Source organism: Dendropsophus ebraccatus, chromosome 1, assembly GCF_027789765.1.
Source record: "Dendropsophus ebraccatus isolate aDenEbr1 chromosome 1, aDenEbr1.pat, whole genome shotgun sequence".
Lineage (NCBI taxonomy): Eukaryota > Metazoa > Chordata > Amphibia > Anura > Hylidae > Dendropsophus > Dendropsophus ebraccatus.
Genome location: NC_091454.1, coordinates 164946465 through 164970603, shown reverse-complemented (window position 1 = coordinate 164970603; position 24139 = coordinate 164946465). Strand labels below are relative to the sequence as shown.

General features: G+C 43.0%; 1 protein-coding gene across 4 annotated transcripts; it reads left to right on the top strand.

Annotated features, from left to right (window-relative positions):
• Positions 1–802: 802 nt before the first annotated feature.
• Positions 803–23884, top strand: LOC138801137 (lamin-B3-like). 4 transcript variants are annotated; one of them, XM_069983667.1, is made up of 13 exons: positions 803–1357; positions 1940–2096; positions 6102–6227; positions 6968–7138; positions 9653–9784; positions 12997–13122; positions 14232–14452; positions 15935–16166; positions 16478–16585; positions 17067–17186; positions 17867–17962; positions 18067–18125; positions 21017–23884. In XM_069983667.1, the coding sequence occupies exons 1-12, from the start codon at positions 1005–1007 to the stop codon at positions 18103–18105; spliced, it is 1881 nt and encodes a 626-aa protein (XP_069839768.1). In that variant the 5' UTR covers positions 803–1004; the 3' UTR covers positions 18106–18125; positions 21017–23884. The 4 variants fall into 4 exon arrangements, with proteins under 4 accessions (XP_069839768.1, XP_069839760.1, XP_069839783.1 ...); XM_069983659.1 differs by lacking the exon at positions 18067–18125 and having other exon boundaries at positions 805–1357; XM_069983682.1 differs by lacking the exon at positions 9653–9784 and having other exon boundaries at positions 807–1357.
• Positions 23885–24139: the final 255 nt, after the last annotated feature.

Sequence of the window (24139 nt, the reverse complement as noted above, 5' to 3'; positions counted from 1 at the left end):
TTGACATCGCTGCAGTCATTGACTGGCTGAGCAGGAAATCCATCAGCCGAGTATGTGACATTGAGCTGGGGCCATGACATACTCAGAACCTGGTTGAAAATTACTTCCAGCGGCTGTGGGAGAGAGAGCGATCCAGGGGCACGGGGACTGGTGAGTATAGTTTCTTTATTATCTTCCCACACTTCACTGCCCACCTATCATTTGTTACGAGACTTCTGTCAGCTGTAATTCATGTTCCAAACTGCTGACACTGTATATATAAATATATATATAATGTATATATATATATATATATATATATATATATATATATATACATATATTTGTCTGTGCTTCTATAGCATATAAATTGTTTTTATTTTCTGGTAGAGACAGGTAGACCCACCTCCTGCCAGGGGCCCACCAAGGGGTAGGGCCCAGCGGGAGAGTCCCCTGTTTCCCTCTTAGCCAGTCCGAGCCTGCACTTTACTCTCCATATTAATAAATAATCCTTGCAGTTTTCCTTCTCGCCAACCTGAGAACAGCAAATTTGGACGATTTTCTGCTGATTTTTCTTTCAAAATCCTACATGGCAGATGGGCAGCAGATGAGATGTTTGTTTTTGCCATCTGATCTTTGCACTGCAGCCATGGCTAGTGATCAGACACACTGATCCTGACACCTATCTATGGAGAAAGCCTGCAGAAGATGCTGTCACTGATTCTCCCCATTGGAATTGGTGAAAAGTTAAACTCTAAATCAAATCCGCATCATTCCCAGCGGAAAAATCATACAATTTATTGTAGTGCGATTTGTCCTGACTACAGGCTGGGACTCCATTAGCTGTCAGTCAGAGCTGGGACCATCAGTCTCCGCATCCCGCATGTGAGGGATGTGCGGGGAGGATGCGCAGCACTGGCTGCCCGGCCGGTACCTGAGCGGCGCTCCGCAGTTCCCGGGGAGGTAATATAGGGGGACACTCGGCCGCAGCACTTGGAGGTTTCTGGTGAGGAGCAGCAGCAGATATGGCCTCGTCCACCCCCGGCCGCAGCACCCGCTCCACCTCAGCCGCCGCCTCACCGGGGAGCCCGACCCGCCTGAGCCGCCTGCAGGAGAAGGAAGAGCTGCGGCACCTGAATGACCGGCTGGCCGCATACATCGAGCGGGTGCGGTCTCTGGAGGCGGACAAGTCTCTGCTGAAGCTGCAGCTGGAGGAGAAGGAGGAGGTGACCAGCCGGGAGGTGACCAACCTGCGCCAGCTCTACGAGACCGAGCTGGCCGATGCCCGCAAGCTGCTGGACCACACGGCCAACGAGCGGGCCCGGCTGCAGGTGGAGCTGGGGAAGGTGCGGGAGGAGCACCGGCAGCTGCAGGCCAGGTACCGCACCGGGGGGAAAACCGCACCGTGTGAATGCACCCTACTGTGCCAGCCAGATATCTAACCAGCTGCCATATGGGTATAGGTGAGGGCAGCCTGCTGTGTGCACTGGCATTGCCCTGGTAGGAAACAATATCTCCAGCAGCTGTGGTCTTCACATAGCTGGAGGTTCATTAACCCCTTGTTGTCATCCACCGCACTGTAACATAGCTGTATAGGTGGTGACTTCACTGCCATTTTCCAGTTATTTCATTAAAAAGAAATTATGCCTATAAGCCCATGGGGGGGGGGGACTCTGGCCCGCCGGCGTGTACGTCCTCCTACTTATGCGTATTCATACATGTATAAGTAGTGATGTCTGTCTGTGATCCCCACATCTGATCCCAGGAGCCCCCAGTGCACCATACTGCTTCACTTGCACGTTTTCTTTTTGTTAAATAAGGAACAAATAAACTAGCATAGGTCCAAATCTGTTGTGTGTACACTGTCCTATTATTAGAGAACCTGTAGTATTCTTGTTACACAATGTTGGATTCCCCATATTGCAGAACGCCTTGTTAACAATTATTAATCTCATTTCAGAAATAGTAGAAAAGAATCTGATTTGGCCTCAACCCAGAACCAGCTGAGAGATCTGGAAGCCAAACTGAACGCCAGAGAAGCCGAGCTGGCCACCGCGCTAAGTGCCAAGAGGAGCCTGGACGAGCAGATACAGGAGCTGAAGGCTCAGATAGCCGGGGTAAGTAGCCGCCCCCCCCTCCCTCTGGAGAGATCAGACTGACGTCATTCACATGCCATTAGATAGGCTGCTGTCAGACATTACAATGGTATCTAATAATTGATGGGTGCCTGACATTATCAGATCAGACGTTAGAGGACCCCAATAGTTTAGCTATGCTCCACATTGTTTTCATCTACTAAGCAAACTTACCCCATTGCATGAAAGATCAGATTTTCGGGGATGTTTTGTAATAATAATATTTTTAGTATTATACCATGCCTGTTATTGTGTGGATTCCCCATGGGTTTTTCCCCACAGATTTCACCCTTTAATAATAGGATGGTAACATGTGCAGGCGATACATGTTGGCTTCACTGCAGAACATACCCTAATAATCCTATCTGCTCCTGCACCTACACTACCTGTTTGTTCACTGTGCTTAAACATCCCCTGGCACAGTGTACACATTTAGCTACTGTACACATGGGAAAATTCTACATGATGTTCCCCAGGTAAACATTATTGCTTTACCAAAATGACAGAGTGAGATCCTAAATGAAAGCCATTAAATAAAAAGCTATCAGGACGATAAGAAAACTGCATCTGTTGGAAAAGTCTTTGGTATCGCCACAGGGTAAGAGACAGGCTGCAGTATTGAAAATCCACAGTGTAGCCTGAAGAACAGCACTGTTATAATTTGTTACAGGTCCTAATAGATTTAAAAAAAATCTACAATAAATCTAAAACATCTCAACGCTACGAACAAAAATTGGTGGCGCAGATAATTCTTGTATGCTGAGGTTAATGACTGTATAAATGCCTAATCGACTGATCGAGCCTTTATTTTGCTACAATTTTTCTGGTTTGAAAACATTAGTCATTTAACGTTTTTGTCGTAGAGACACTTGAAAAGTTGTGATGGGTCAGGGTGTGGGTGTTTAGACCAACACTAATTGCTAGAACCAGTAGGGAGAAGCACTTGGCTGAGCCTTTCTCTCCCCGGCTTTCTGCAGAAGGCAAATTCTATAGTCTATAGAGTAATAGGGGGACATTTGTGAAAGCTGTGCTTCTGGCGTATGCCAGGGAGAAGGTGCAGATCCAACCCTTCTCCCTTGTGTATGCCAGCCATATCCCCCGCTCGCCCAATGGGCAGACAGGGGGCAAGACAAGGTGGGGAGGAGGCGTGGCCTCCTCCCCTGCCTTACTTGCCTTGATTTACGCCTGCTTGCTCAGGAACAGATGTAGTTTTTCCTTTCGACATGACAGCAACACGAGAGAGAGGGACCCTTCCCCAGGGACAGGAAACCTGGAGAGCTAAAAAAGTGGGCCATCTCTCCATCCTCAGTGGTTTTCTATCCCTGCAGGAGACCTGGAGTGGGACATAGTTTCTCCTGTGCGTAAAGCGTAACTGTCATTTTTCTGAAAACAATAAATATCTACAGTACAAGCGATTTTAAGAAACTCTGTAATAGGTTTTACTTACCAAAAGAGTTTCCTTCTGTACTGAAAAAGCAGTTTTTCTAGCTCCCCCTCATTGCAGAAGAAGCAGGATTTCTGTGATCATTTTGCTCTTTGGAGAGGGGAGGGGCTGAGAGGAGTGAGTGAGCACAGAGCAGTCCCGCACAGCACAACACCCTGTAATAAGATAAGCACTGGCCGTTCTGACCACTGAATCCAGCGGTTTATGTGCCCAGACAGTCTACAAACAGCTGACCTTTGTCTCCTCTTCCTGCTTCCTCGGCCCCTCCCCCCTCCATAGGATACAATGGACACAGCAGAACCCGTCTTCTCTGGCTTCTCTGTAATGAAGACTGGTTTGTATGATAATGCACAGACAAGAAGTGGGGGGGGGGGGGGAGGCTGGAAAATTACTTTGAGTACAGAAAGAAGCTCTTTTGCCTAATAAAACCTATTATGGAGTTTCTTAAAATTGCTTATACTACTGATTTCTGCAAAAAGAAAAATATGACAGTTACGCTTTAAGGAAATACAGGTGGAGTTCCCCCTTTTCCCTTGGGCTACCGCCATAACGGTATCCCGGGGAACATGCAAGTCACGCCAGTTTCACTAAGAGGCGTGGTCATTTGGGGACTGGGCCTAATCCCTCACCCTGAGCGAGCAGCAGTTTCATTAAATGTCATAACTCGTTAAGGTCGTAATTGTCTTCCATGATAATGTGGGGGGAGACTTTGTTGTATCCTCTGTATACTTTTTAAAGTGTAACGTTTTATACTGGTTTTAAAAGTCTCCTTCAATGTCACAAAGGCTTGGTGGACCTTATGTGAACATTACGTTGTGAGTAGTAGTTGTTAATGGAAAAAAAACAACTTTAATTCTAATGAGCTGCAGAGGGGGATTGGTGTGTGAGGTGTTTCTGAGGGGGAATGGTATGTAAGATGTATCTGGTAATGAGACACACAGGAGAAGGTGACACAATATGCCGGGACTACAGTGCTGCCCGCCCTCCTGATCTACAGTGTCCTCATCTGCTATAGATGGGGTTTGCCCCCCATCCTGTCACCCCTGGGAGCCGTCGCTGCACCCGTCAGTCCCGCCCTTGTGCACAAGAAGGTATCCTGGGAGTTGTAGTGCACAAGAAGGTATGCTGGGAGTTGTAGTTGTGCAGCAGCAGCCTCCCGATACAACTCCCAGAATATCTCCTTGTGCACTACAACTCCCATCATACCTTCTTGTGCACTACAACCCCCAGCATACTACTTTGTGCACCTATTGTTCTTGTGCAAAAAGAGATATGTTGGGAGTTGTAGTGCACAAGAAGATATGCTGGGAGTTGTAGTGCACAAGGAGATATGTTGGGAGTTGAAGTTGTGCAGCAGCAGCCTCCTGACACAACAACAACAACTCCCAGCATACCTCTTTGTGCACTAAAACTCCCAGCTTACCACCTTGTGCACAAAGAGGTATACTGGAAGTTGCAGTGCACAAAGAGATATGTTGGGAGTTGTTGTCTCGGGAGGCTGCTGCTGCACAACTGTAAGTCCCAGCATACATTCTTGTGCACTACAACCTCCAGCATACCTCTTTGGTACGCTGGGGGTTGCAGTGCACAAGAAGGTATGCTGGAAGGTACAGGGGAATAAAGTGTGTGTAAAAAAAAAAAAAAGTGTTTTTGAAAATTACATAGTAACATAGTTAATAAGGTTGAAAGAAGACAAGATTCCATTAGGTTCAACGTACAGTAGGGAAACCCTACTGTGTAGATCCAGAGGAAGGCGAAAAACCTTTTGAGGCAGATGACAATTAAAAAAAAATTCAGAATAAAAGTTCTAATAATCCCCGCTTTTCCCTTTTGTTAAAAAAAAATAAAAAAATAAATTGGCATTGTTACATGCGTAATTGTCCAAACTATAAAATGTAACAAAAAAAGTGATAAAAAAGTGACATAAATAAAAAAAAATGTGGTACTTGGGGGCATCATACCCACAGTCTGGGCGGGGGATTCATTATGTTTGTATTTTAAGCGCTTTTTTCAAATTCTTTTAAAGAGAACCTGTCACCACGGACGCGGACACAGAGCCCCCCCGACCCCCTGGTGCAGCCCGCGAATACTTACCCTTTCCGGCAGAAGCCGTGCACGCGCGTGCTGCAGAGATGAGTCCGATGCCCATAGAGAATGACGTCCCCATTCATTCTCTATGGGCATCGGACTCATCTCGGGTAATTTGCATACAGCGCACACACAGCTTCGGGCGCTGATATCTTTGTCGTGGGACCGGCTCCAGGAGCGGGACTCGCCGGAAAGGGTAAGTATCCGGGGGCTGCACCGGGAGTTCGGCAGGCTCTGTGCCCGCGTCCCCTGTGACAGGTTCCCTTTAAGTATCGAAATGGTATTGAGTATCGAAATAAAAAAAGAGGGTATCGAACTCATAATTCTGGAATTGTGACATCACAAATCTCTAGTCTCTGCATCCTATTTTATCACAGTAACAAGTGGAGAGAATCCCTATTTAGATGGATACAGTTCTTGTCTATGCAGTTGACATGTAACTTTTTTCTTTTCAGCTTGAATCCTCTTTGAGAGAGACAACAAAACAGCTTCATGATGAAATGCTCTGGAGAGTTGACCTGGAAAATAAAATGCAAACCCTTAAGGAGCATATGGATTTTGAGAAAAATGTTCATACTCAGGTAGGGGTCCTTTACACCTGCCAGCCTTCGGCTGTCTGGGGCTGCAGACAAGTGACAGGCAGCAAAATTGGTCCTGGTTTGCAGTGCCTCTACATGGAAGAAATAACAGAGCAGCCAGGCCGCCCTAAGAATCCTTGTTGTCGTGCGCCATTTGACTATGTTGCTATTGGCTGCACATCCCCTGTTTACGCAATGAAATGTGTAGGGATGGTAATCAATGATTAAGGCTGCTCAAAAGATGAGATCTGCCGCCGAGCAGGCATTTTTTTTTTTTAACTGATTGCTGACACCTTTCACACAAACTGATTATCGGCCAAAGGATCATTTCTAGTCACACTTGCTGCCAATAATCAGCCCGTGTAAAAGGGCCTTAATTCACAGTTGATTTAACTAAAGGATGGGTGGAGTGGGTATGTTTTCTCTGAGATAGCAATCTTTGTAACCACTGGAATAACCTGATGCCAACTTGTGCAAAATGGTACAACGACCCTCAGTCTGATCCAGCATTTATGGAATAAGAGATGTAGAGCAGATTAGTGGATAAAGCTGCTATGATTTCCCTCTAACATTTACAGGGTTTTTATTTTTAGCAGGTAAACAAAATATTTGGCCATTTTAGTTTTTCCATGAAAAATATTAGTACATGTTTTACATTTAGTTTAGTGCCATGTGAATAAGAAGTAACTAGTTGTAAAATTATTGTGCAATATTATAAATTTATTTGTTCCTTTCAACAACAGGAGGTACGGGAAATGAAAAAACGTCATGATACCAGGATTGTAGAAATTGATTCTGGCCGGCGGATAGAATTTGAGAGCAAACTAGCTGAAGCCTTACAGGAGCTACGAAGAGACCACGAACAACAAATCAACGACTACAAGGAGCAGCTAGAAAAAACATTCAGCGCTAAGGTGATTCAGGGTATATTGTTATGACTCTAGCGGTCCTTTCTCATATATATATATATATATATATATATATATATATATATATATATATATATATATATATATATATATATATAATATATAAACAAAATCTATTAGGTCTGCCTTTCCACAGTATCGGATGCACAGTCCTCAAAGGGTTTGAACCACTCCTCTCCTCATCAAATAAGAGTATTGGCATAAAGACACTTTGTGACAGTGTGTAATATAGGATAGCCTTGTGTACAGTCTGGTTATTCTAGCTTAGTATTTCTCAGCCAAGTGGCTTGCTAGTCACATACGGCTCTCGAGTCACAGCATGACTAGAGCTTGGTATTTGGGTGAAAGTCATATGACTAACAGAAAAATCTATGGTATGGAAAAATACTACTTTGTGGGGGAATTTACTGATACCAGTGTATCACATGGCAATCTTTAAAAAAAAACAAAAAAAAACCTACTTTCATTCCATTAGCCACATTTATGAATCTAGCTCTTTAGCAGAGGCACTGTGCAACACAAATATGTGCCAGCTCAGAGCTGGTATCTATTTCACCTGTAACACCAGCTCTCTGGCATAAGTTGAGTAAAACTGCCAGGCACTAAAGGCCCTATTCCACGGGTCGTTTAGAAGAGCAATATCATTCGTATTCGGCCCGATATTGGCCGCTACGAACGATATTCGTCCCGTGGAATAGAGTGCAACGATCAGCCGACATCGTTCATGTCGGCTGATCGTTGCAGTCGCTTGTTTTTCAACATGTTGAAAAACAAGCGACTGATATAGCAGCGATCTGCTGCCGTCGCTCCGTTGAATAGGAGCATCGGCAGCAGATGCTGCTATATCCTATGGGCTGCCCGGACGATCAGCAATCCCCCGGGCAGCCCCCCCAGCAGCTCCCCGCCGCCCCTCCCGCACTCACCCGCTCGCTGACGCCGTGTTGAATAGCGGCGGCAGCGAGCGGGGAACGAGGAGCAAACAAGCGCTAATAGCGCTCGTTTGCTCCTCCAAACGACTCGTGGAATAGGGGCATTAGAACCAGCATTATAGCTCCTGGTTCTTACAGTTCAGAAGCTGATGTCCATGTTGCGTATTCATCAGACAAAAACATTGGTGATACACCATGGAAAGAAGTATATCCTTAGATCTTTTGCTATAGTAAGAATGTTTGCTGTTTGGATTTTCTGACCACCTTCATTTGAGCGTATTACAGCTACAAGCCCCTGCCTTGTCTCTACGGTTACATTAGAAATTGGCAGTAAGAAGAAAAGGTAACAAAGGCCCAAATGACAAGTTGCGGCCCCATTCCATCTATAGAAACAAAACCTAATTTAGAAAAAAATTTTAGCGGCACTTTGTCTTTAACCTTATGTAGTTCCTTAACATATTTAAAGGTTTCGATCATGTCGCTCCTTTCTCTTCTTTCCACAAGACTATACAGATTTAGATCTTTAAAGGGAATCTGTCAGCACCCACACCCAACCCAAGGTGCTGACAGTGTGCTGTAGGTGGTATTACATCAGTTAGTAGGTTACCTGTGGCTATTGTGTCAGCAGAGGGGGTGCTGTACAATATAGATTTTTCAACTGTAATCAAGAGTAAAAGAGGAGTCATGGTGAAGTGCTTGTGCCGCACTCTGGCACGCCTCACCACTCCCTCCTCCTTTTCCATGAATATTCCGAACTGCCCAGCCTCCTGCACAACAATGACGGTGAACAGAGGAGGAATGTGGCCTGTGACATGCGCAGACAAGGAAGATGTCACAACCATGCAGGGGGCCAGGCATTTTAATGGAGAAGGAAGGAGTGCCACAACTCTTTTACTCTTGATTACAGTTGAAAAATCTATATTGTACAGCTCCCCCTCTACTGATTTTTCAACTGTAAGAGCAAAAGAGGAGTTGTGGCACTCCTTCCTTCTCCATTAAAATGCCTGGCCCCCTGCATGGTCGTGACATCTTCCTTGTCTGCGCATGTCACAGGCCACGTTCCTCCTCTGTTCACCGTCATTGTTGTGCAGACCAGGAAGATGGAATACTTGTGCAGGAGGCTGGGCAGTTCGGAATATTCATGGAGGAGGAGGGAGTGGTGAGGCGTGCCATGGTGAGCACTTCACCATGACTCCTCCTTGACTCTTGGTTACAGTTGGAAAATCGATGTTGTACAGCACCCCCTCCACTGAGAGAATAGCCACAGCTAACTGCTTACTGATGCACCTACAGCACCTCGGGTCTGGGTGCTTACAGATGCCCTTTAAGTCTTTCCTGATTTGTTTTATGCTTCAGAGCGTCCACTATTTTTATGTTTGTTAGTTTTTTTTTTACTTTTTCCCCCCAGATTAAAAATTTTAAATTTACTAAAATAAGAATGATCTAAAAATAAAGCAATGAATACATTGCATGGTGTTAAAATATATAGAAATTATGAAGTTACGTTAGTTTGTTTTGGATATAAGGTTAGTTACTCATTGTGAAAAATGTGAAAAATTTATATCTACAGATGTATTATAAAGGATTTACTGAGGCTAAAGTGCAGTTAGAGCAGCAACATAAAGAAGATTTGGAAATAAAAAACAGTATGGTAGTGAGTCAGGTCCAAGGACAGATAGAGACGAGACAGGATCAACACCAGGTACAGATCTATAGGCCGAAAGCTATACGTTGTAAAGTCATGAAAATGAGAGAGAAAACTAGATTGTGTGAAGTTGTTAACTGGCAGACAGTTATTTTCCCCCATAAGGAATAAGCCTATGGCCAGATGCCTATTGGTTGGGAGCAGAGCTGGGCAATTTGGACAAAAAAAGAAAATCTTGTGTGTTTTATGGGTTTTTTTTTTTACATTATGAACAATTTTTGATTTTATACATCTCCTTTTTTTTCTTCTTGCACTCGCTTCACACAGTAACAGTGCTAACTCTGCAACTATGGCCAATATGTGATTCTAAATAAGCCACTCTGTGCCCCCATAGAGTATAGGTGCCCTCTGTGTCTCAATATAGTATAGAAGGTCTCCTCTGTGGGTCCATAGAGTAGTTAGATCCTCTCTGTGCATCTATGTAGTTAGTTCCCAGTAGGGATGTCACAATACCAGAATTTTGAGTTCGATACCAATACCAACTTTTTTATTTTGATACTCGATACCATTTCGATACTTGGCGTATAACCCCCCCATAATAATTTTATAAAGTGCCCCCCCACCCCCCGACTGCATATACAATGTTCACCATGTAATATACCTGACATGTCATCTATATTATTCAGGTCAGTACTATTACAAAGGTACAATATATGTTCCTTTTAATTTACAACTTACACTTTACAAATGTAACATTTTAGGGAAGGTGATCATTTAAACATGCATTTACACAGGCTATGATGCCAATATTTCCCCCTTTTTTTGTTTTTATTATAGAAGTTGGGGGTAGTAGTAGTATGGCTGACTCACAGCATAGTATGTTGGGGGTAGTAGTTGTATGGCTGACACACCGTATAGTGTGTTGGGGGTAGTAGTTGTATGGCTGACACATAGCACTGGTATAGTATGTTGGGGGTAGTAGTTGTATGGCTGACACAGTATAGTATGTTGGGGAGTTGTAGTTGTATGGCTGACACATAGCACTAGTATAGTATGTTGGGGGTAGTAGTTGTATGGCTGACACAGTATAGTATGTTGGGGAGTAGTAGTTGTATGGCTGACACATGGCACTAGTATAGTATGTTGGGGGTAGTAGTTGTATGGCTGACACAGTATAGTATGTTGGGGGGATTTGTTGTATGGCTGACACATAGCACTGGTATAGTATGTTGGGAGTAATTGTATGGCAGATGCACAGTATAGTATGTTGGGGGTAGTAGTTGTATGGCTGACACATAGCACTAGTATAGTATGTTGGGGGTAGTAGTTGTATGGCTGACACACAGCTATACAACTACTACCCCAACATACTATACTAGTGTTATGTGTCAGCCATACAACTACTACCCCCAACATACCATACTAGTGCTCACCCATAGCACTAGTATAGTATGTTGGGGATAGTAATATAGCTGTAGTGGAGCAGAACCTTCACATCCTGGCTTAGCCTCTTCTGCTCCATGCTGCCCGGTCCCGGCGTCACTCCCCCTCCCTTCCCCCTCCGCTGTGACTCCCGGCCCCCGCACACAGGCCACAGCCTCCTCACTACTTGCTTCTTGTCACTGTCCATCGCCTGCGGTGTACGGAGCGGCTCGGATGCTACTGACACTTTTGACAGCGCTATTTAACTGTGTAGATGCCGCTGTCAAGTGTCAGCAGCATCCGAGCCACTCCGTACACAGCAGGCGATGTACAGTGGCAAGAAGCAAGTAGTGAGGAGGCTGCGGCTTGTGTGCGGGGGCGGGAGTCACAGCGGAGCACAGCCCAGTATGAATACCACCCCATGGTGACAGCGGCATGCAGCCCTACCCGGGCGGACCCGGGGGGTTGCAAGGGAGAGGTCGGCCAGTGCCGTGTCACATGAATTGTGGCACGCTGACCCACTCTGACTTACTTTGCAGCGCCCCACTCCTGTTCACAGACCGGGCAGCAGAAGCTGGTGAGCCGGGGGGGGCGACACCCGGGACGGGGCAGCACGGAGCAAGAGCTGGTGAGCCGGGCGGGCAGCACACAGAACATGGCCGGCGCTCAGCTAGCCGCCGGCCGTGTTCTCTGCACTATACTTTATGTTTAAATATAATATAAAGTATCGATACCAGGAAATCCTGGTACCGAACCGTTTTTTTGCCCCGAATATCGATAGTAGTATCGATATTTCGGTGCATCGTGCATCACTAGTTCCCAGTAGTAAGTACCCCACCACCTGTAGGTAATCTCCCTGTTGTAAGCAGCCCCTGTAGATAACCCTCTTTAGACAGTCCCCCTGTAGGTTAGGTGACATTGCGCTGCGGTGGCATGGGGATGGGTAAGTATGACTTCTTTTTAGGTTTTGACCCTCCCCTGTCAGCTTTGGATTTTTACTGGTAATTTTTTTACGTCACTTACATGTTGCAGCACAGAAATAGATGCCACATTCATTTACTCCGGCAATAAAGACCCCTGCACAGGATCCCACCCAGAGGACATGAGAAAAAATTGTATGTTATTTCTGCAGAAAATGAAGTGGTGAGCCTCCCCACCCCAAGGGTGAAGTAATCTAATTCAAATAATCGCCCAGCCTTAGTTAGGAAACCCTCATACACATTATTGGCTGATGAAAATTGGCAGGTTTGGCAGCATAATGTAAATAAATCCTATACTGTGAACTGGTACACTATCCCATAACTTTGCTTAGTGTAACTCAAGAAAGTTAATGTAAATTGTGGCTAGTCAGCAGTGCCGGCGTTCTGTTAGTCGGATGCACTGCTGCACCAGGAATGGTCTACAAATATTCTTCAAGATAATCCAAAATAGAAGCCTTACTCCAGTGAGTTTGGATCTAGTAAGAATCCATTGTGTCTCCATTAACATCAATTGGGAATTCTTGTCTGTGAATCTGCATCTGATCATGTATGGCAGCTCTTTTTTATTTTTTCAAACAGCATGTTTGTCAGTGCAGAAAAATGGGGAAGCAGTATATTTACAGAATAAGTGTATAGACAGGACTGTGGGCAGATTACACAAGTACACCACATGGAACTTGTGTGAATAAGCCCTCCTGAGCCTGTCATATTATGGAGTGAGTGCTATATAAAACTCAACTGGTAATCTTTCCTATACCTTTTTAATTTTATTTTTTATTTTACAGAATTATTCTTCTTGACCTAATGTGAGTCCTCTGTTTTGTATATAACTGCATGGTAATGTGAATGCTTATTAATATTTTATAGCTGGAGAATGCACAGCTTGCAGCCGCAAAGAACAGTGATTATGCAAGTGCAACAAGGGAAGAGATCATGTCTACAAAGCTCCGCATTGATACATTGTCCTCGCAGCTAAGTCAATTTCAAAAGCAGGTATGGCTTTATTTCTGGAAAGGTTGACCGCTTTGTACATTCACATAGTGGACGGCCAAGTGTTTGCTTAAAAATGTAATAAAGTGCTTATCTGACATTACTTTCTTCATTATTGGCTACCAAGCTCCTTTTTAGCTTTGCTGCATGCAGGAGGTGCTGCATTGTGTGTATAAACTACTGAACTGGACAACACTTTGCATTATTGCTGCGTTAGCAAATAAGGAGCAGCCTGAAGCCAGTGTAAACCGCATGAGTGTTACAGCTATTTGGGTGCTAAGAGGCTAAAGGGCCTTTTACACAGGCCGATTATTGGCCTTGTAGAAATGACGGTGATCAGCAGAGAACTGATCCTTGGCTGAATGTGTCTTTTCAGCCTGCTTTAAAATTTATCGTCATTGTATACAGGGTTTTGTGTGGCCAATAAAGGGAAACTGACAGCACAGATATGTATATATCTGTTGTGTCAATTTCCAGATCACAAGCAGTGTGTACAGTAAATTTCCCATTCAAGCTGCTCCAGTCCTCCACACACCGGCTGTATCTTTAGGCCCCGCGTCAAGAATGATTGACAGCCGAAGGAGGGGCTGAAGATACAGGACGGGAGAACTGGTAAAGTGGGATGCCTTATCATATGCAGCATGGATGGTAACTATAGTATTGTCTGCTGCTTGTGATGTGGGAACTTACAGCACAAATATAAAGGTATCTGTGCTGTCAGCTTGTACAGCTGCTCGGATGATACAAGGAGTAGCCCGACTGCTCGATGTGTTGGTTACCAGCGCTTGTTTGAGACAAATCTTTAGGCCTAAAAGGACCTTAACTCCCACCCTTAGGATAGGCTATTAATATATGTTGGTAATATGTCTAGCGCACCTTTATGCCAGTTTTGTGCACATTATCAAAGGCAAATTATTTTTATGTTCTCAAGACAAACTATTTTAGCCTTCCCAATAAATCATTTGAACAAAAGCTGTGTGTGCTGGGTACCTGCAAATATGTTCAGGCAAGCGCCTAAAAGTAGTTGCTGCCTTTCCCTTCTAGACATTGCCAGTTTTCTGTCAGGTGAATGATAAAAGGTAATACATTGAATTAAATCTTTGCTCTGACAGAACTGTGCTCTGGAAAACAAGGTTAGAGAGTTACAGGAGATGCTGGATCGCACACATGATGTGCACCGAAGACAAATGTCTGAAAAGGACAGAGAGGTGTCTGAGATGAGGTGTAAGCTGCAGGCACAGCTGGAGGAATACGAGCAGTTATTGGATGTCAAACTGGCGCTAGACATGGAAATAAATGCATATAGAAAAATGCTGGAAGGAGAAGAGCAGAGGTATGGCTTCACTTTTTTACCTATGTGTAAGTTGCACATTTATAAATTAAGTTTTTTAGATATGCGTTCTTAACATGGTTTGGTAATCTATAACAATAGCTCTTCCCCATTTATATCACATATTCACCATTAGTTCCTGGTAAATATTGGAAAGGCATATACCAAAGTGTTTCAGGAGTGGTATATGCTACTGTCCATGAAGCAGCTTACTACGTTTTTCTCTTTCACAAATAAAACTCAAAGTGGTGTAAAGCTAAATGTATTCACAAGTAGACTACATTAACCTATTTTAGGACTATGGCCATGTTTACATTGAAACAGCTTTTTGATAGTATTCCAGTGTATACTGGTGGAGAAGTACAAAAACATAATGTGAATGGGGCCTTAAAGGAGAAGTCCAGCAACATTTTTTATTAAAGTATTGTATTGCCCCCCAAAAGTTATACAAATCCCCAATATACACGTATTATGAGAAATGCACATAAAGTGCTTTTTCCCTGCACTTACTACTGCATCAAGGCTTCACTTCCTGGATAACATGGTGATGTCACACCCCGACTCCCAGAGCTGTGTGGGCTGTGGCTGCTGGAGAGGATGATGGCAGGGGGACACTGAGGGACACAGGGCACTGGAGGGACACTGAGCATCCCTCTGCCATCATCCTCTCCAGCAGCCACAGCCCGCACAGCTCTAGGAGTCTGGTCATGACATCACCATATTATCCAGGAAGTGAAGCCTTGATGCAGTAGTAAGTGCAGGGAAAAAAGCACTTTATAAGCATTTCCCGTTATAAGTGTATATTGGGGATTTGTATAACTTTTGGGGGACAATACAATACTTTAATATTTTCACTAGACTTCTCCTTTAATGGCAAATAGAATTAGAATAGATATAAGCAGAGGCTCAGTATTAATGCTGCATGCATTAGTGTTGAAGATCTGTAACTGTGCCGAGCCCAGGGCTTTTACAGCCCTGCAGTTCCCAACACAGGCTTTGGTGGCAGCAAAGGAGATGTCACCTCTTACTGCTCCCACTCAATGTAAGGAAAAAAGTAAAAACTTCAAAGGTATATAACTATTTAAAAGAATAGTCCCTTTAAATCTTAAAAGAAAGTACTACATCTATGGATTGGATGCCATCTTAATTTCATCTTCCTCTCTGATCTGGTCCTCCTAATATAGTACATCTCCCGTAATGCCTTTGGCTTTGTGGAGGCAGAGGGAGTGGGGTCTCATGCAGCAAGTGATGATCAGTGACACAGAACTACTGTCCCATAACAGTCACAGCAGAGTCACCTGTTTATTTGTGTGTGATGTAGCTTCAGCTTGTCCCCTTGTGATTGGTTTTTCCCTGTCATCTCTTACGTGCAGCAGGTAGGGGACAGCATTTTGACGCTGCATCTAATGGCAGACTCTGAAAAATCTGCTCACATGAGACGGCAGAGACAGTCTGTGTAATTTTCTTGTTGTCTGTGTCGTTTAGGCTGAAGCTTTCTCCAAGTCCTTCTCAGAAGGGCTCAGTTTCCCGGACCAGCTCAAGTCACACAAGCAGATTAATGCGTGGTGGCAAGAAGAGAAAGTTAGAAGAGTGTGAAAGAGAAGAGAGCAGACCAGGGTATAAGATCATCCAGGAAGCCTCCTCTTCAGGTCCAGTAGCTATAGAAGAATTAGACCCAGAAGGAAAGTACTTGAGGCTTGTGAACAATTCGGATAAGGTACTGAAATACATAACACCCACATTAATATAAAATTTTGTCCCTACGTTTGAAAATGTCATCTTGCTCTTAGGAAAACATGAGAACTTGTCTGGCAGGAGAGTAGTGATCCTAAATGTGGCTATCCAGTTGTTTCAAAACTACAACTCCCAGCATGCTCTGATAGCTGCAGACTTCGGGTCAGCTGGGAACTGGAATTTTGCACTAGCTTGAGATCTGCAATGACATAGTCTAGAGAGTTAATAACTGATAGAACTTGCAGTAGAACATGTAAATAGTCACTGCTAAAATATCTTTTGCATTAAATATAGGATCAGCAGATAAGTGGCTGGACCATTAGAAGACAACACAGAAGCCTGCCTGAAATTGGGTTTAAGCTTCCAGGACGATTTATTCTTAAAGCTGGCCAGCAAGTTACAGTAAGTAGTAGCTACAGTATGTTAATGGAAAACCACAAGTATAATGGTGCAGCAGAATAGTCTGTCTGTATAGTTTGTAATATTATGATTGACCAAATAGATATTTAGGTATAGAAAGAAGAGTATGTCTGGTCGTGTTAATTGTCTTTTCTTGGATCTTTGACATTTACAAAAATAAATAATTTTACTTCTGTTGTACTGTAGAAAACTCATTAGGAGTCATGCATAAAAATAGACTGTTCTTTTTTTACCCAGAGCAGGATTGTGAATAAGTGATACCTGTTTATTCTGGGCAACAGACATGTTCTGATACAACTGTTTTCATGCATGAAAGCCCACAGTAAATTGGTATATTCTGCTCTGCTGCATTTGTTGTATAGACAAGGAGTCTCTATTTTATTTTTTTCAGTATTTTACTTTTATATTATCATTTGATGCACTCTGAGTTGTCAGCATTAATCACACTACATGTTTCTGACAGATATGGGCAGCAGGAGCCGGAGCTGTTCACAACCCTCCCACAGATTTTGTGTGGAAGGCTCAAAAATCTTGGGGAACTGGAGATGACATGAAAGTTACACTTGTGGATACCACAGGGGAGGTAAGCAATTTATGATGCACACTGGCTAACCTTTACAGAAGATCACCCTGTTTCACTCCTATGTCGTAAATTACCTACTGGGGGGCAGCCTTGTATAGACAGTACTGTGCAAAAGTTTTAGACAGGTGTGGAATAATGCTGCAAAGTAATGGCCCTATTACACTGAATGATTATTGACCTTACTTGGACAATTACTCTGTTTTCAGGCCAATAATTGTTCAGTGTAATAGCACATGTTGAAAGTCAGTGATCACACAAGGTCGACTGATCGTGTCAAAGAGCAGAGATTGTCTGCTGCGTGTCGCTCCGTGCGATTTTAGTTGCCCTAACATTTTGCACATATATATATATATATATATATATATATATATATATATATATATACGTTCCATCTATCTATCCACATATCCATCTATCCATAAGTAGGTAGACCAAGCATCTGTTAAAAGATTGCAATAGCCATAATTTTGTGGTACTCTGTATGCTTCCTGTAAGAAAGTTGCAGTGACTATATAAAATGCCCCATTTTCAGACAAGGCAACATGCACATTTATTAAGCCCTCTTTTCCCTCCAGGAAAAGTGTAAAAATGTGCCTTACATACCAATAAGCTTGGCCAGAAAATATGTGGCCTCCCGTAATGGATAATCTCTTATGTCTCTGTGCAATAATTTGTTTTAGGACTGTGCTGAGCGGACTCTCTTTAGAGTAAGAAGAGATGAAGGGGAAACTGATGAGGAATTTTTTGATGAGGAATTGGATGAGTTGCGTTCTAAGGTAATACATCTTCTTCTAATTTTTTTTTTCTGTGTATTTATCCAATTTTAAACTATACTTGACCAGGTTTATCCCTCATCTGCACGTTTTCAATGCCATTTTAGCCTAAAAGAAAGAAAAAGAAATGCTGCCTAGTATCATGATATAAAAGGCAGAATTGCAGGTGAGTCCACTTGTGTGGATCATCATATGCATGCTGCCCTCAAGTGCAAATAACAAGCATGGCTCTAATATGCAACCAGTTGCCTCATGTAAACCTCCCGGACCATTATACAATGTATTTGCATGAAAAGTTCATGTTGGTTGAATGTACTGTAGCTGATTAACAGACTCTCACTTCACTACTCATACCTCTCATTTATCCTCACCTGACAGAATGGGCTATCGTGCTATGTATATAGTTTTCACAGATTCATAATGATTGTATTAACCAAAGTACAAATAAGAACCAATGGGGAATCATTTGACGATTTTGTAATGTGTTGAAGAGGCCGACATTCCAATTATAGGCACTTTTAGGGGTGGGCAGAGGTCTTGACTGTACACAGCTCAACACACAGGAAGCGGCAATACTCTTGATGCTCTGACACCTTTCTATCATAGCCAACATTAACTTTTTCAGCATTTTGTATTACTGTAGCTCCTCTGTGTGGATCAGACCAGAAGGACTAACATTTCCTACACACACTAGTTGTTATTGGGTGCCCATGGCCATATTGGTGGTACGAACAGGAACACCCTACAAGACTTCCTATTATTGAGATGCTCTGCCATCTAGCTGTCTGGCCCTTTTCAGAGTGGCTCAGATCTTTACTTTCATCCATTTCAAGCTTGTCCTATTTCCATCACATCAACTTTAAGGACTTCACTGATGTCTTTGTCACAAGTTCAATATGTCAGTCACTTCCCTGTCAGTGGAGTAGTTTTACCTTAGTGCTAATCAGTGTATAAAGAAAATGTGTATGTACAGTTCTTGGAGCATATATTAAAACACATTTAAAATGTCACTGTTTTAGCTTTTAAAATGTAAATCAACAGTAGATGTGATATAAAGCAACTTTGCATTTTACATTCATTATTTCTTTTAGTTTTCATGCTGTAAAACAAAGCTGAACTTACCAGAAATCCAGGTCCAGTCTCCTGAAGGCAGGTTTTTAGTCTTGTGCTGGTTGTAAAAACACTAAAAACATGAAGTCCCATCCAATGCAGAGATGTGTCCATCAATCATATGACTGCCTTCTCTCTGTGAGTGTGTGGATGACCGGGGGAACATAAGATTTCCTATGTTTTAGTCTCTTTGAGAAAAAAAAGACACCAAAAAAAATAAATAAATAGAATACAGGAAGTGCCGTGTTTTCCATGATAAACAAAAAATAATGAATGTAAATTGCAAACTTGCTTTATATAACATTTACTGTTGATTTTAGGTTTTAAAAGTTATAACAACAGTGACACTTTAAATTGACTCTGTACCCACAATCTGACCCCCCTAAATGGCTTGTACCTTCAGATTGCTGCTTTTAATCCTCGATCTGTTCTGCGGTCCGTTCGACAGGTGATGCAGTTATTGTCCTAAAAAACAACTTTTAAACTGGCAGCTCGTGCCCTACAGGAGTGGCCTACATTGTGTATGCATTAGGCTGGCATAACCTCTGTCCCTCCTCCCCACGCTCCTCATCATTAGAAATGCTCCAGGCAGATTGTCTCCTATTCATCAGCTGTGTCAGCCCGGCACATGGGCTATATCATTAAGACACCTGTGCAAATGTTCAGCATGGAGAAAATGTTCCAGCGGCATTCCTAATGATGAAGACGGTGGGGAGGAGGGACAGAGGGGGTGTTGCATAGTTAGGGCACAGATACTCCCGTAGGGCACGGAGCTGTAAGTTTAAAAGTTGTTTTTTAAGACAATAACTGCATAACCTGCCGAAAGGACTGCAGGACAGATCTTTGATTAAAAGCAGCTATCTGAAGGTACTAGAGGTTTGGGGGGGTCAGATTGTGGGTACAGAGTCGCTTTAAGAATTAAGTATGCTTCTAAAATTTGCTTCTAACATTTTGGAGATGAAAGATCAGCTGTTCTGTACCTTTACACTAGGTGAAAGTGTCCCTTTTAAACCCAGATTTTTGGTCTGTTTATTTTTGTCTTATGAGTAGGTTACATCTGTGTAACTTTAGCATGTATGTCTAAAGAGTGTTGTCTGTAATCCTCATCTTCCATACAGACCGACAGTCTTGCACTTACCTGTTGTTAAAGGGAACCATTCACCCCGTGGCCCCCGTTAGAAACAGACAAACAGTTACATAAAGGTCAATATACTTACCATATCGCTCCCGGTCCCGTCCCGGATCTCGTTGTTGACACGGAGAAATCGCCGATTCTTCTTCTCGCGCCCATTATGGTAATGAGCGCCGCCGGCCCGAAGTCCAGCCTTCTCCCCGCCTCCGACACTTGATTGACGCCGGGTCTTCTTCCTCCTCGTCTTCTTTCTTCTCGCCGGATCCCGCGCAGGCGCCGTGACGGTCGTTTTCGGCGCATGCGCAGTTCACAATTGAAGCCGCTCCACAGCTTCAATGTTTACTGCGCGTGCGCCGATTGTCAGAGCTGAAGTGACGTGTTGGACTTCGCGCATGCGCGGTACACAGGAACGTCACAAGCACGTATCCTGTTTACCGCGCAGGCGCAGAAGAGATGACGAGACCTTCGCAACGGCGCCTGCGCGGGAATTCGTGAGAAGACTGAAGACGTCAATCAAGTTCCAGGAGGCGTGGATGGGCGGCGACGAGAAGAGGACCTCATGAATAAGTTGGACTCGTCCGTCGTTTCTTATGGACGTTGGACTCATCTCAGCTCATTACCATAATGGGCGGGAGAAGAAGAATCGGTGATTTCTCCGTGTCAACAACGAGATCCGGGACGGGATCGGGAGCGATATGGTAAGTATATTGACCTTTATGTAACTGTTTGTCTGTTTCTAACGGGGGCCACGGGGTGAATGGTTCCCTTTAAAGGTGAAACATGCTTTTATATCTTTCCCTCTTTTGCTTTTTCAGTCCCATCAGACAGTGGATCCCAGCTGTTCCATCATGTAATGGCAAGGCAGGATCGGATGCCCACCTGTGAACTCCATCATTACCATTCAGTTTATTCAGAATTGTCCTCTACTGGGTATATTGCCTGAGGAGTTCTTATGTTTTTCTCTAAGGTGGAATATGGAGGATTTTTTTTATCCGTTGGACCTTTACAGAACAGAGGACTGTGGTTTATTTCGAAGAGTCAGTCGATGCACTGCTAACCTCGTAAGGAGTGGACTGCAGAGCCCAACTTTGCACATGCTGACATAGTTTGCAATAACACTAGTTTGTATATTGTGGGCACTTTATATGTAAGAATAATGCTACTTTGTTCCCCATTTTGTAGATTTTCCTGCATTTTAAATGGGAGATTTTTGAATATGTCTATTACATGGGTGCCTGGTCATGTCACTTACTGTTCATAGTAGGTAGTTTGTTATGCTGTATGTGCCCTGGGAACAGTAGTATCACAGTGAGGGGGAGGGGTAAAGTCTGTGCTAATGCTGTCTGCGGTAACCAGGCCTAATATAGTGGGCTTTGCTCTATGGGCATTGCACTATTTATGTGACCACAGTCCATTAGAACAATAAGAATATGAAAAAAAAATTGAATCTAATAAGTTTGGCTTCACGGTTTGAAGATACAGTAAATGGATGTTTTGTTTTTTTTGTAATTGTAGATAAAACAAGAGATTGCTTGTTAGTTTTGCACTACAAAGATTGCACTAAAATGGTTGTTGCTGAAACTTTGTTTATTTATTTTCCATTTTGATAATTTTGCATAACACTTTATACACATGGCGATTTTAGAAGCCAGTTACATTGTGTTACATATCTGTGTTGTGTGGTCTTCATTTCACCTGAAATCTAATTGTAACATCCATTATTCGTGGGTAGCTTGATAAGTGGAAGGGAACTGGAAACTGGAATGCAGGAAACATTTCCAGCCTAGTGACTGCCTTCTGTGGGTAGAATGCTAAGTGCCTGTATTAATATCTGCCGGTATAGCAGTGTGCCATGTATGGGCCAGGAAAACGGAGTAGATTATTCTGTACGCAATTTCATCAGTCATGAAGCTCAATGGGCTTAGTTGATGATCAGTCCGATGTATTATTTTTGTTTTACATACTGCACCATATATATTAAAGGGGACTTTAATTACACTGGCAGCATAACATTGTGACAGACATGGTCTTTAGCATTGGGACAGCCTGTTGATGTATGGAGTAGTTTAAGAGAGCTTACATTACACCTGAAGTATGCACCTGATACTGTGGGAGAGGGGTAGCTGATATTCATTGGGGAGGTTGCTGGCCCCTCTCATCTGCTAAAGATTGGCAGGTTTGTTCTTATTACGGTGCAAAGGGAGAAAGATGACAATGATCAGTGGATGGGCTGGTCCAGTGGCCCTTAATGAACATTGGTGACCCCTCTCCTTCCATGCCAGTTGCATAATGTCTAGGTCTATAGGTTCTTCTAAAGTACTCTACACTTCAGCAACAGCATGTCTGTAAGGAAAGTATAACATATTGGACAAATGTTATCATTAAAAGGACCAGTTTACTTATGCAATTCCTCTATTGTTCCTCTTGTAAATGTATGAAAAAATTGACAAGTGGATATTACCATGCCCCCTGTCAATACATGATGCCCCTACACAGCATTGGATGGTGTCAGTGATCACACTTTGACAGAGGAAATTGTAATGCACAGAGGTCTATATATACATTTCCAATAGGTATAATAGAGGAACAGCACAACGCCGAGTTCTAGGAAAAGATTATCTAAAATGAGTCTGTTTACAAGTACATAATTGGATTTTACTAGACATTGACGTCAATTGGTCTTCAGGAAGTCCTCAGTAGTGGAGGTTTTGCAGATTTACTGCCGACCCATTTAAGTCGATTGGTAGTGAAATATGTCCAAATATGTGTTCTTAGTAAATGGTTACATTTCCAAAAGAATTTAAGGAGAGCATGACTGGTCCTCTCAAATGACTTATCTGTTCTTTTCACCCTTTATCTCTGTGTTGTTTTTTGTTTCTTTTTCCAGGGAAATAGTACTCCATCCCTCTTGACAAAGTGAGAATTTTGGTCAACCCCTTTCAAGTCTTCCAGCTTGTAAAGTTAACTATTTTCAGGATAGGGCATACCTATGTTATTCTTTAGGCTAAGACCTGAATGTCCCAACAGAATGGGAGCTGTTGTAGATAGAAGAATGCTATACCAGGCTCCCATCCAGAGAATGGAGTGGTAGCAGACATCCTGCTTCTCCACTGAGAATTGGGTCACCATTCTCAAGATCACCAGGGCTCCCATTTGTCACACCCTCCACGATCAGGTATTTATGCCCAGTCCTAAAGATGCAAGTTGGGACAACCCCTTTAAGTTTTTTGTGTGCAAGTCCTGACTGACATTGATCTAATAGGATGGGTTTCATATTTGTATTATATTACTGGTGTCCATTTTTGTAAAAAAAACATGCAGGCTACACCTGAACAAAGAAGGAGATCCATGGAATACCAGTTGCGTTTGTTGTTTGGTTTTTGTTTTATTTTTTTCCTTTTAGCTGCAGTTGCCATTTAGCAGTATGGTAGACAATCACAGCACTGGCAGGAAAGCTAGATGTCTTGGGAGTATAAATAATGCACTAAATATGTTTGCTGAGAAGCCTCTCCTATACTAGTGGGATTATTTTTTTTGCTGTGATGTAATGAATCAGCTGGTACTGTAAAATAGAAGCAATGCTGGTAGAAAATATTTTAAGATGTCATTCACAGTTATGTTATTGTTCTATTTATTGTTAATTGTATATATCTTCTAGTTTTTCAGATAAAGTTAATAAAATATTTTGCCAGTTTACGTGTGTCATTGCTTTCTGTACAACTCCTATAATTAACACTTAGGGGGAGATTTATCAAACATGGTGTAAAGTGAAACTGGCTCAGTTGCCCCTAGCAACAATCAGATTCCACCTTTCATTCCTCACAGACTCTTTAGAAAGGTGGAATCTGGTTGCTAGGGGCAACTGAGCCAGTTTCACTTTACACCATGTTTGATAAATCTCCCTCACTGAGAAGAGAGGGGGGAAGAGCAGAAAACCA

Excerpts from the sequence above, each read along its gene's own strand:
- LOC138801137 (XM_069983667.1), top strand. The coding sequence starts at position 1,005 with ATGGCCTCGTCCACCCCCGGCCGCAGCACCCGCTCCACCTCAGCCGCC. Across the intron at positions 2,097-6,101 it reads TGAAGGCTCAGATAGCCGGG|CTTGAATCCTCTTTGAGAGA; the intron begins GTAAGTAGCCGC and ends TTTTCTTTTCAG. Across the intron at positions 7,139-9,652 it reads AAAAAACATTCAGCGCTAAG|ATGTATTATAAAGGATTTAC; the intron begins GTGATTCAGGGT and ends TTATATCTACAG.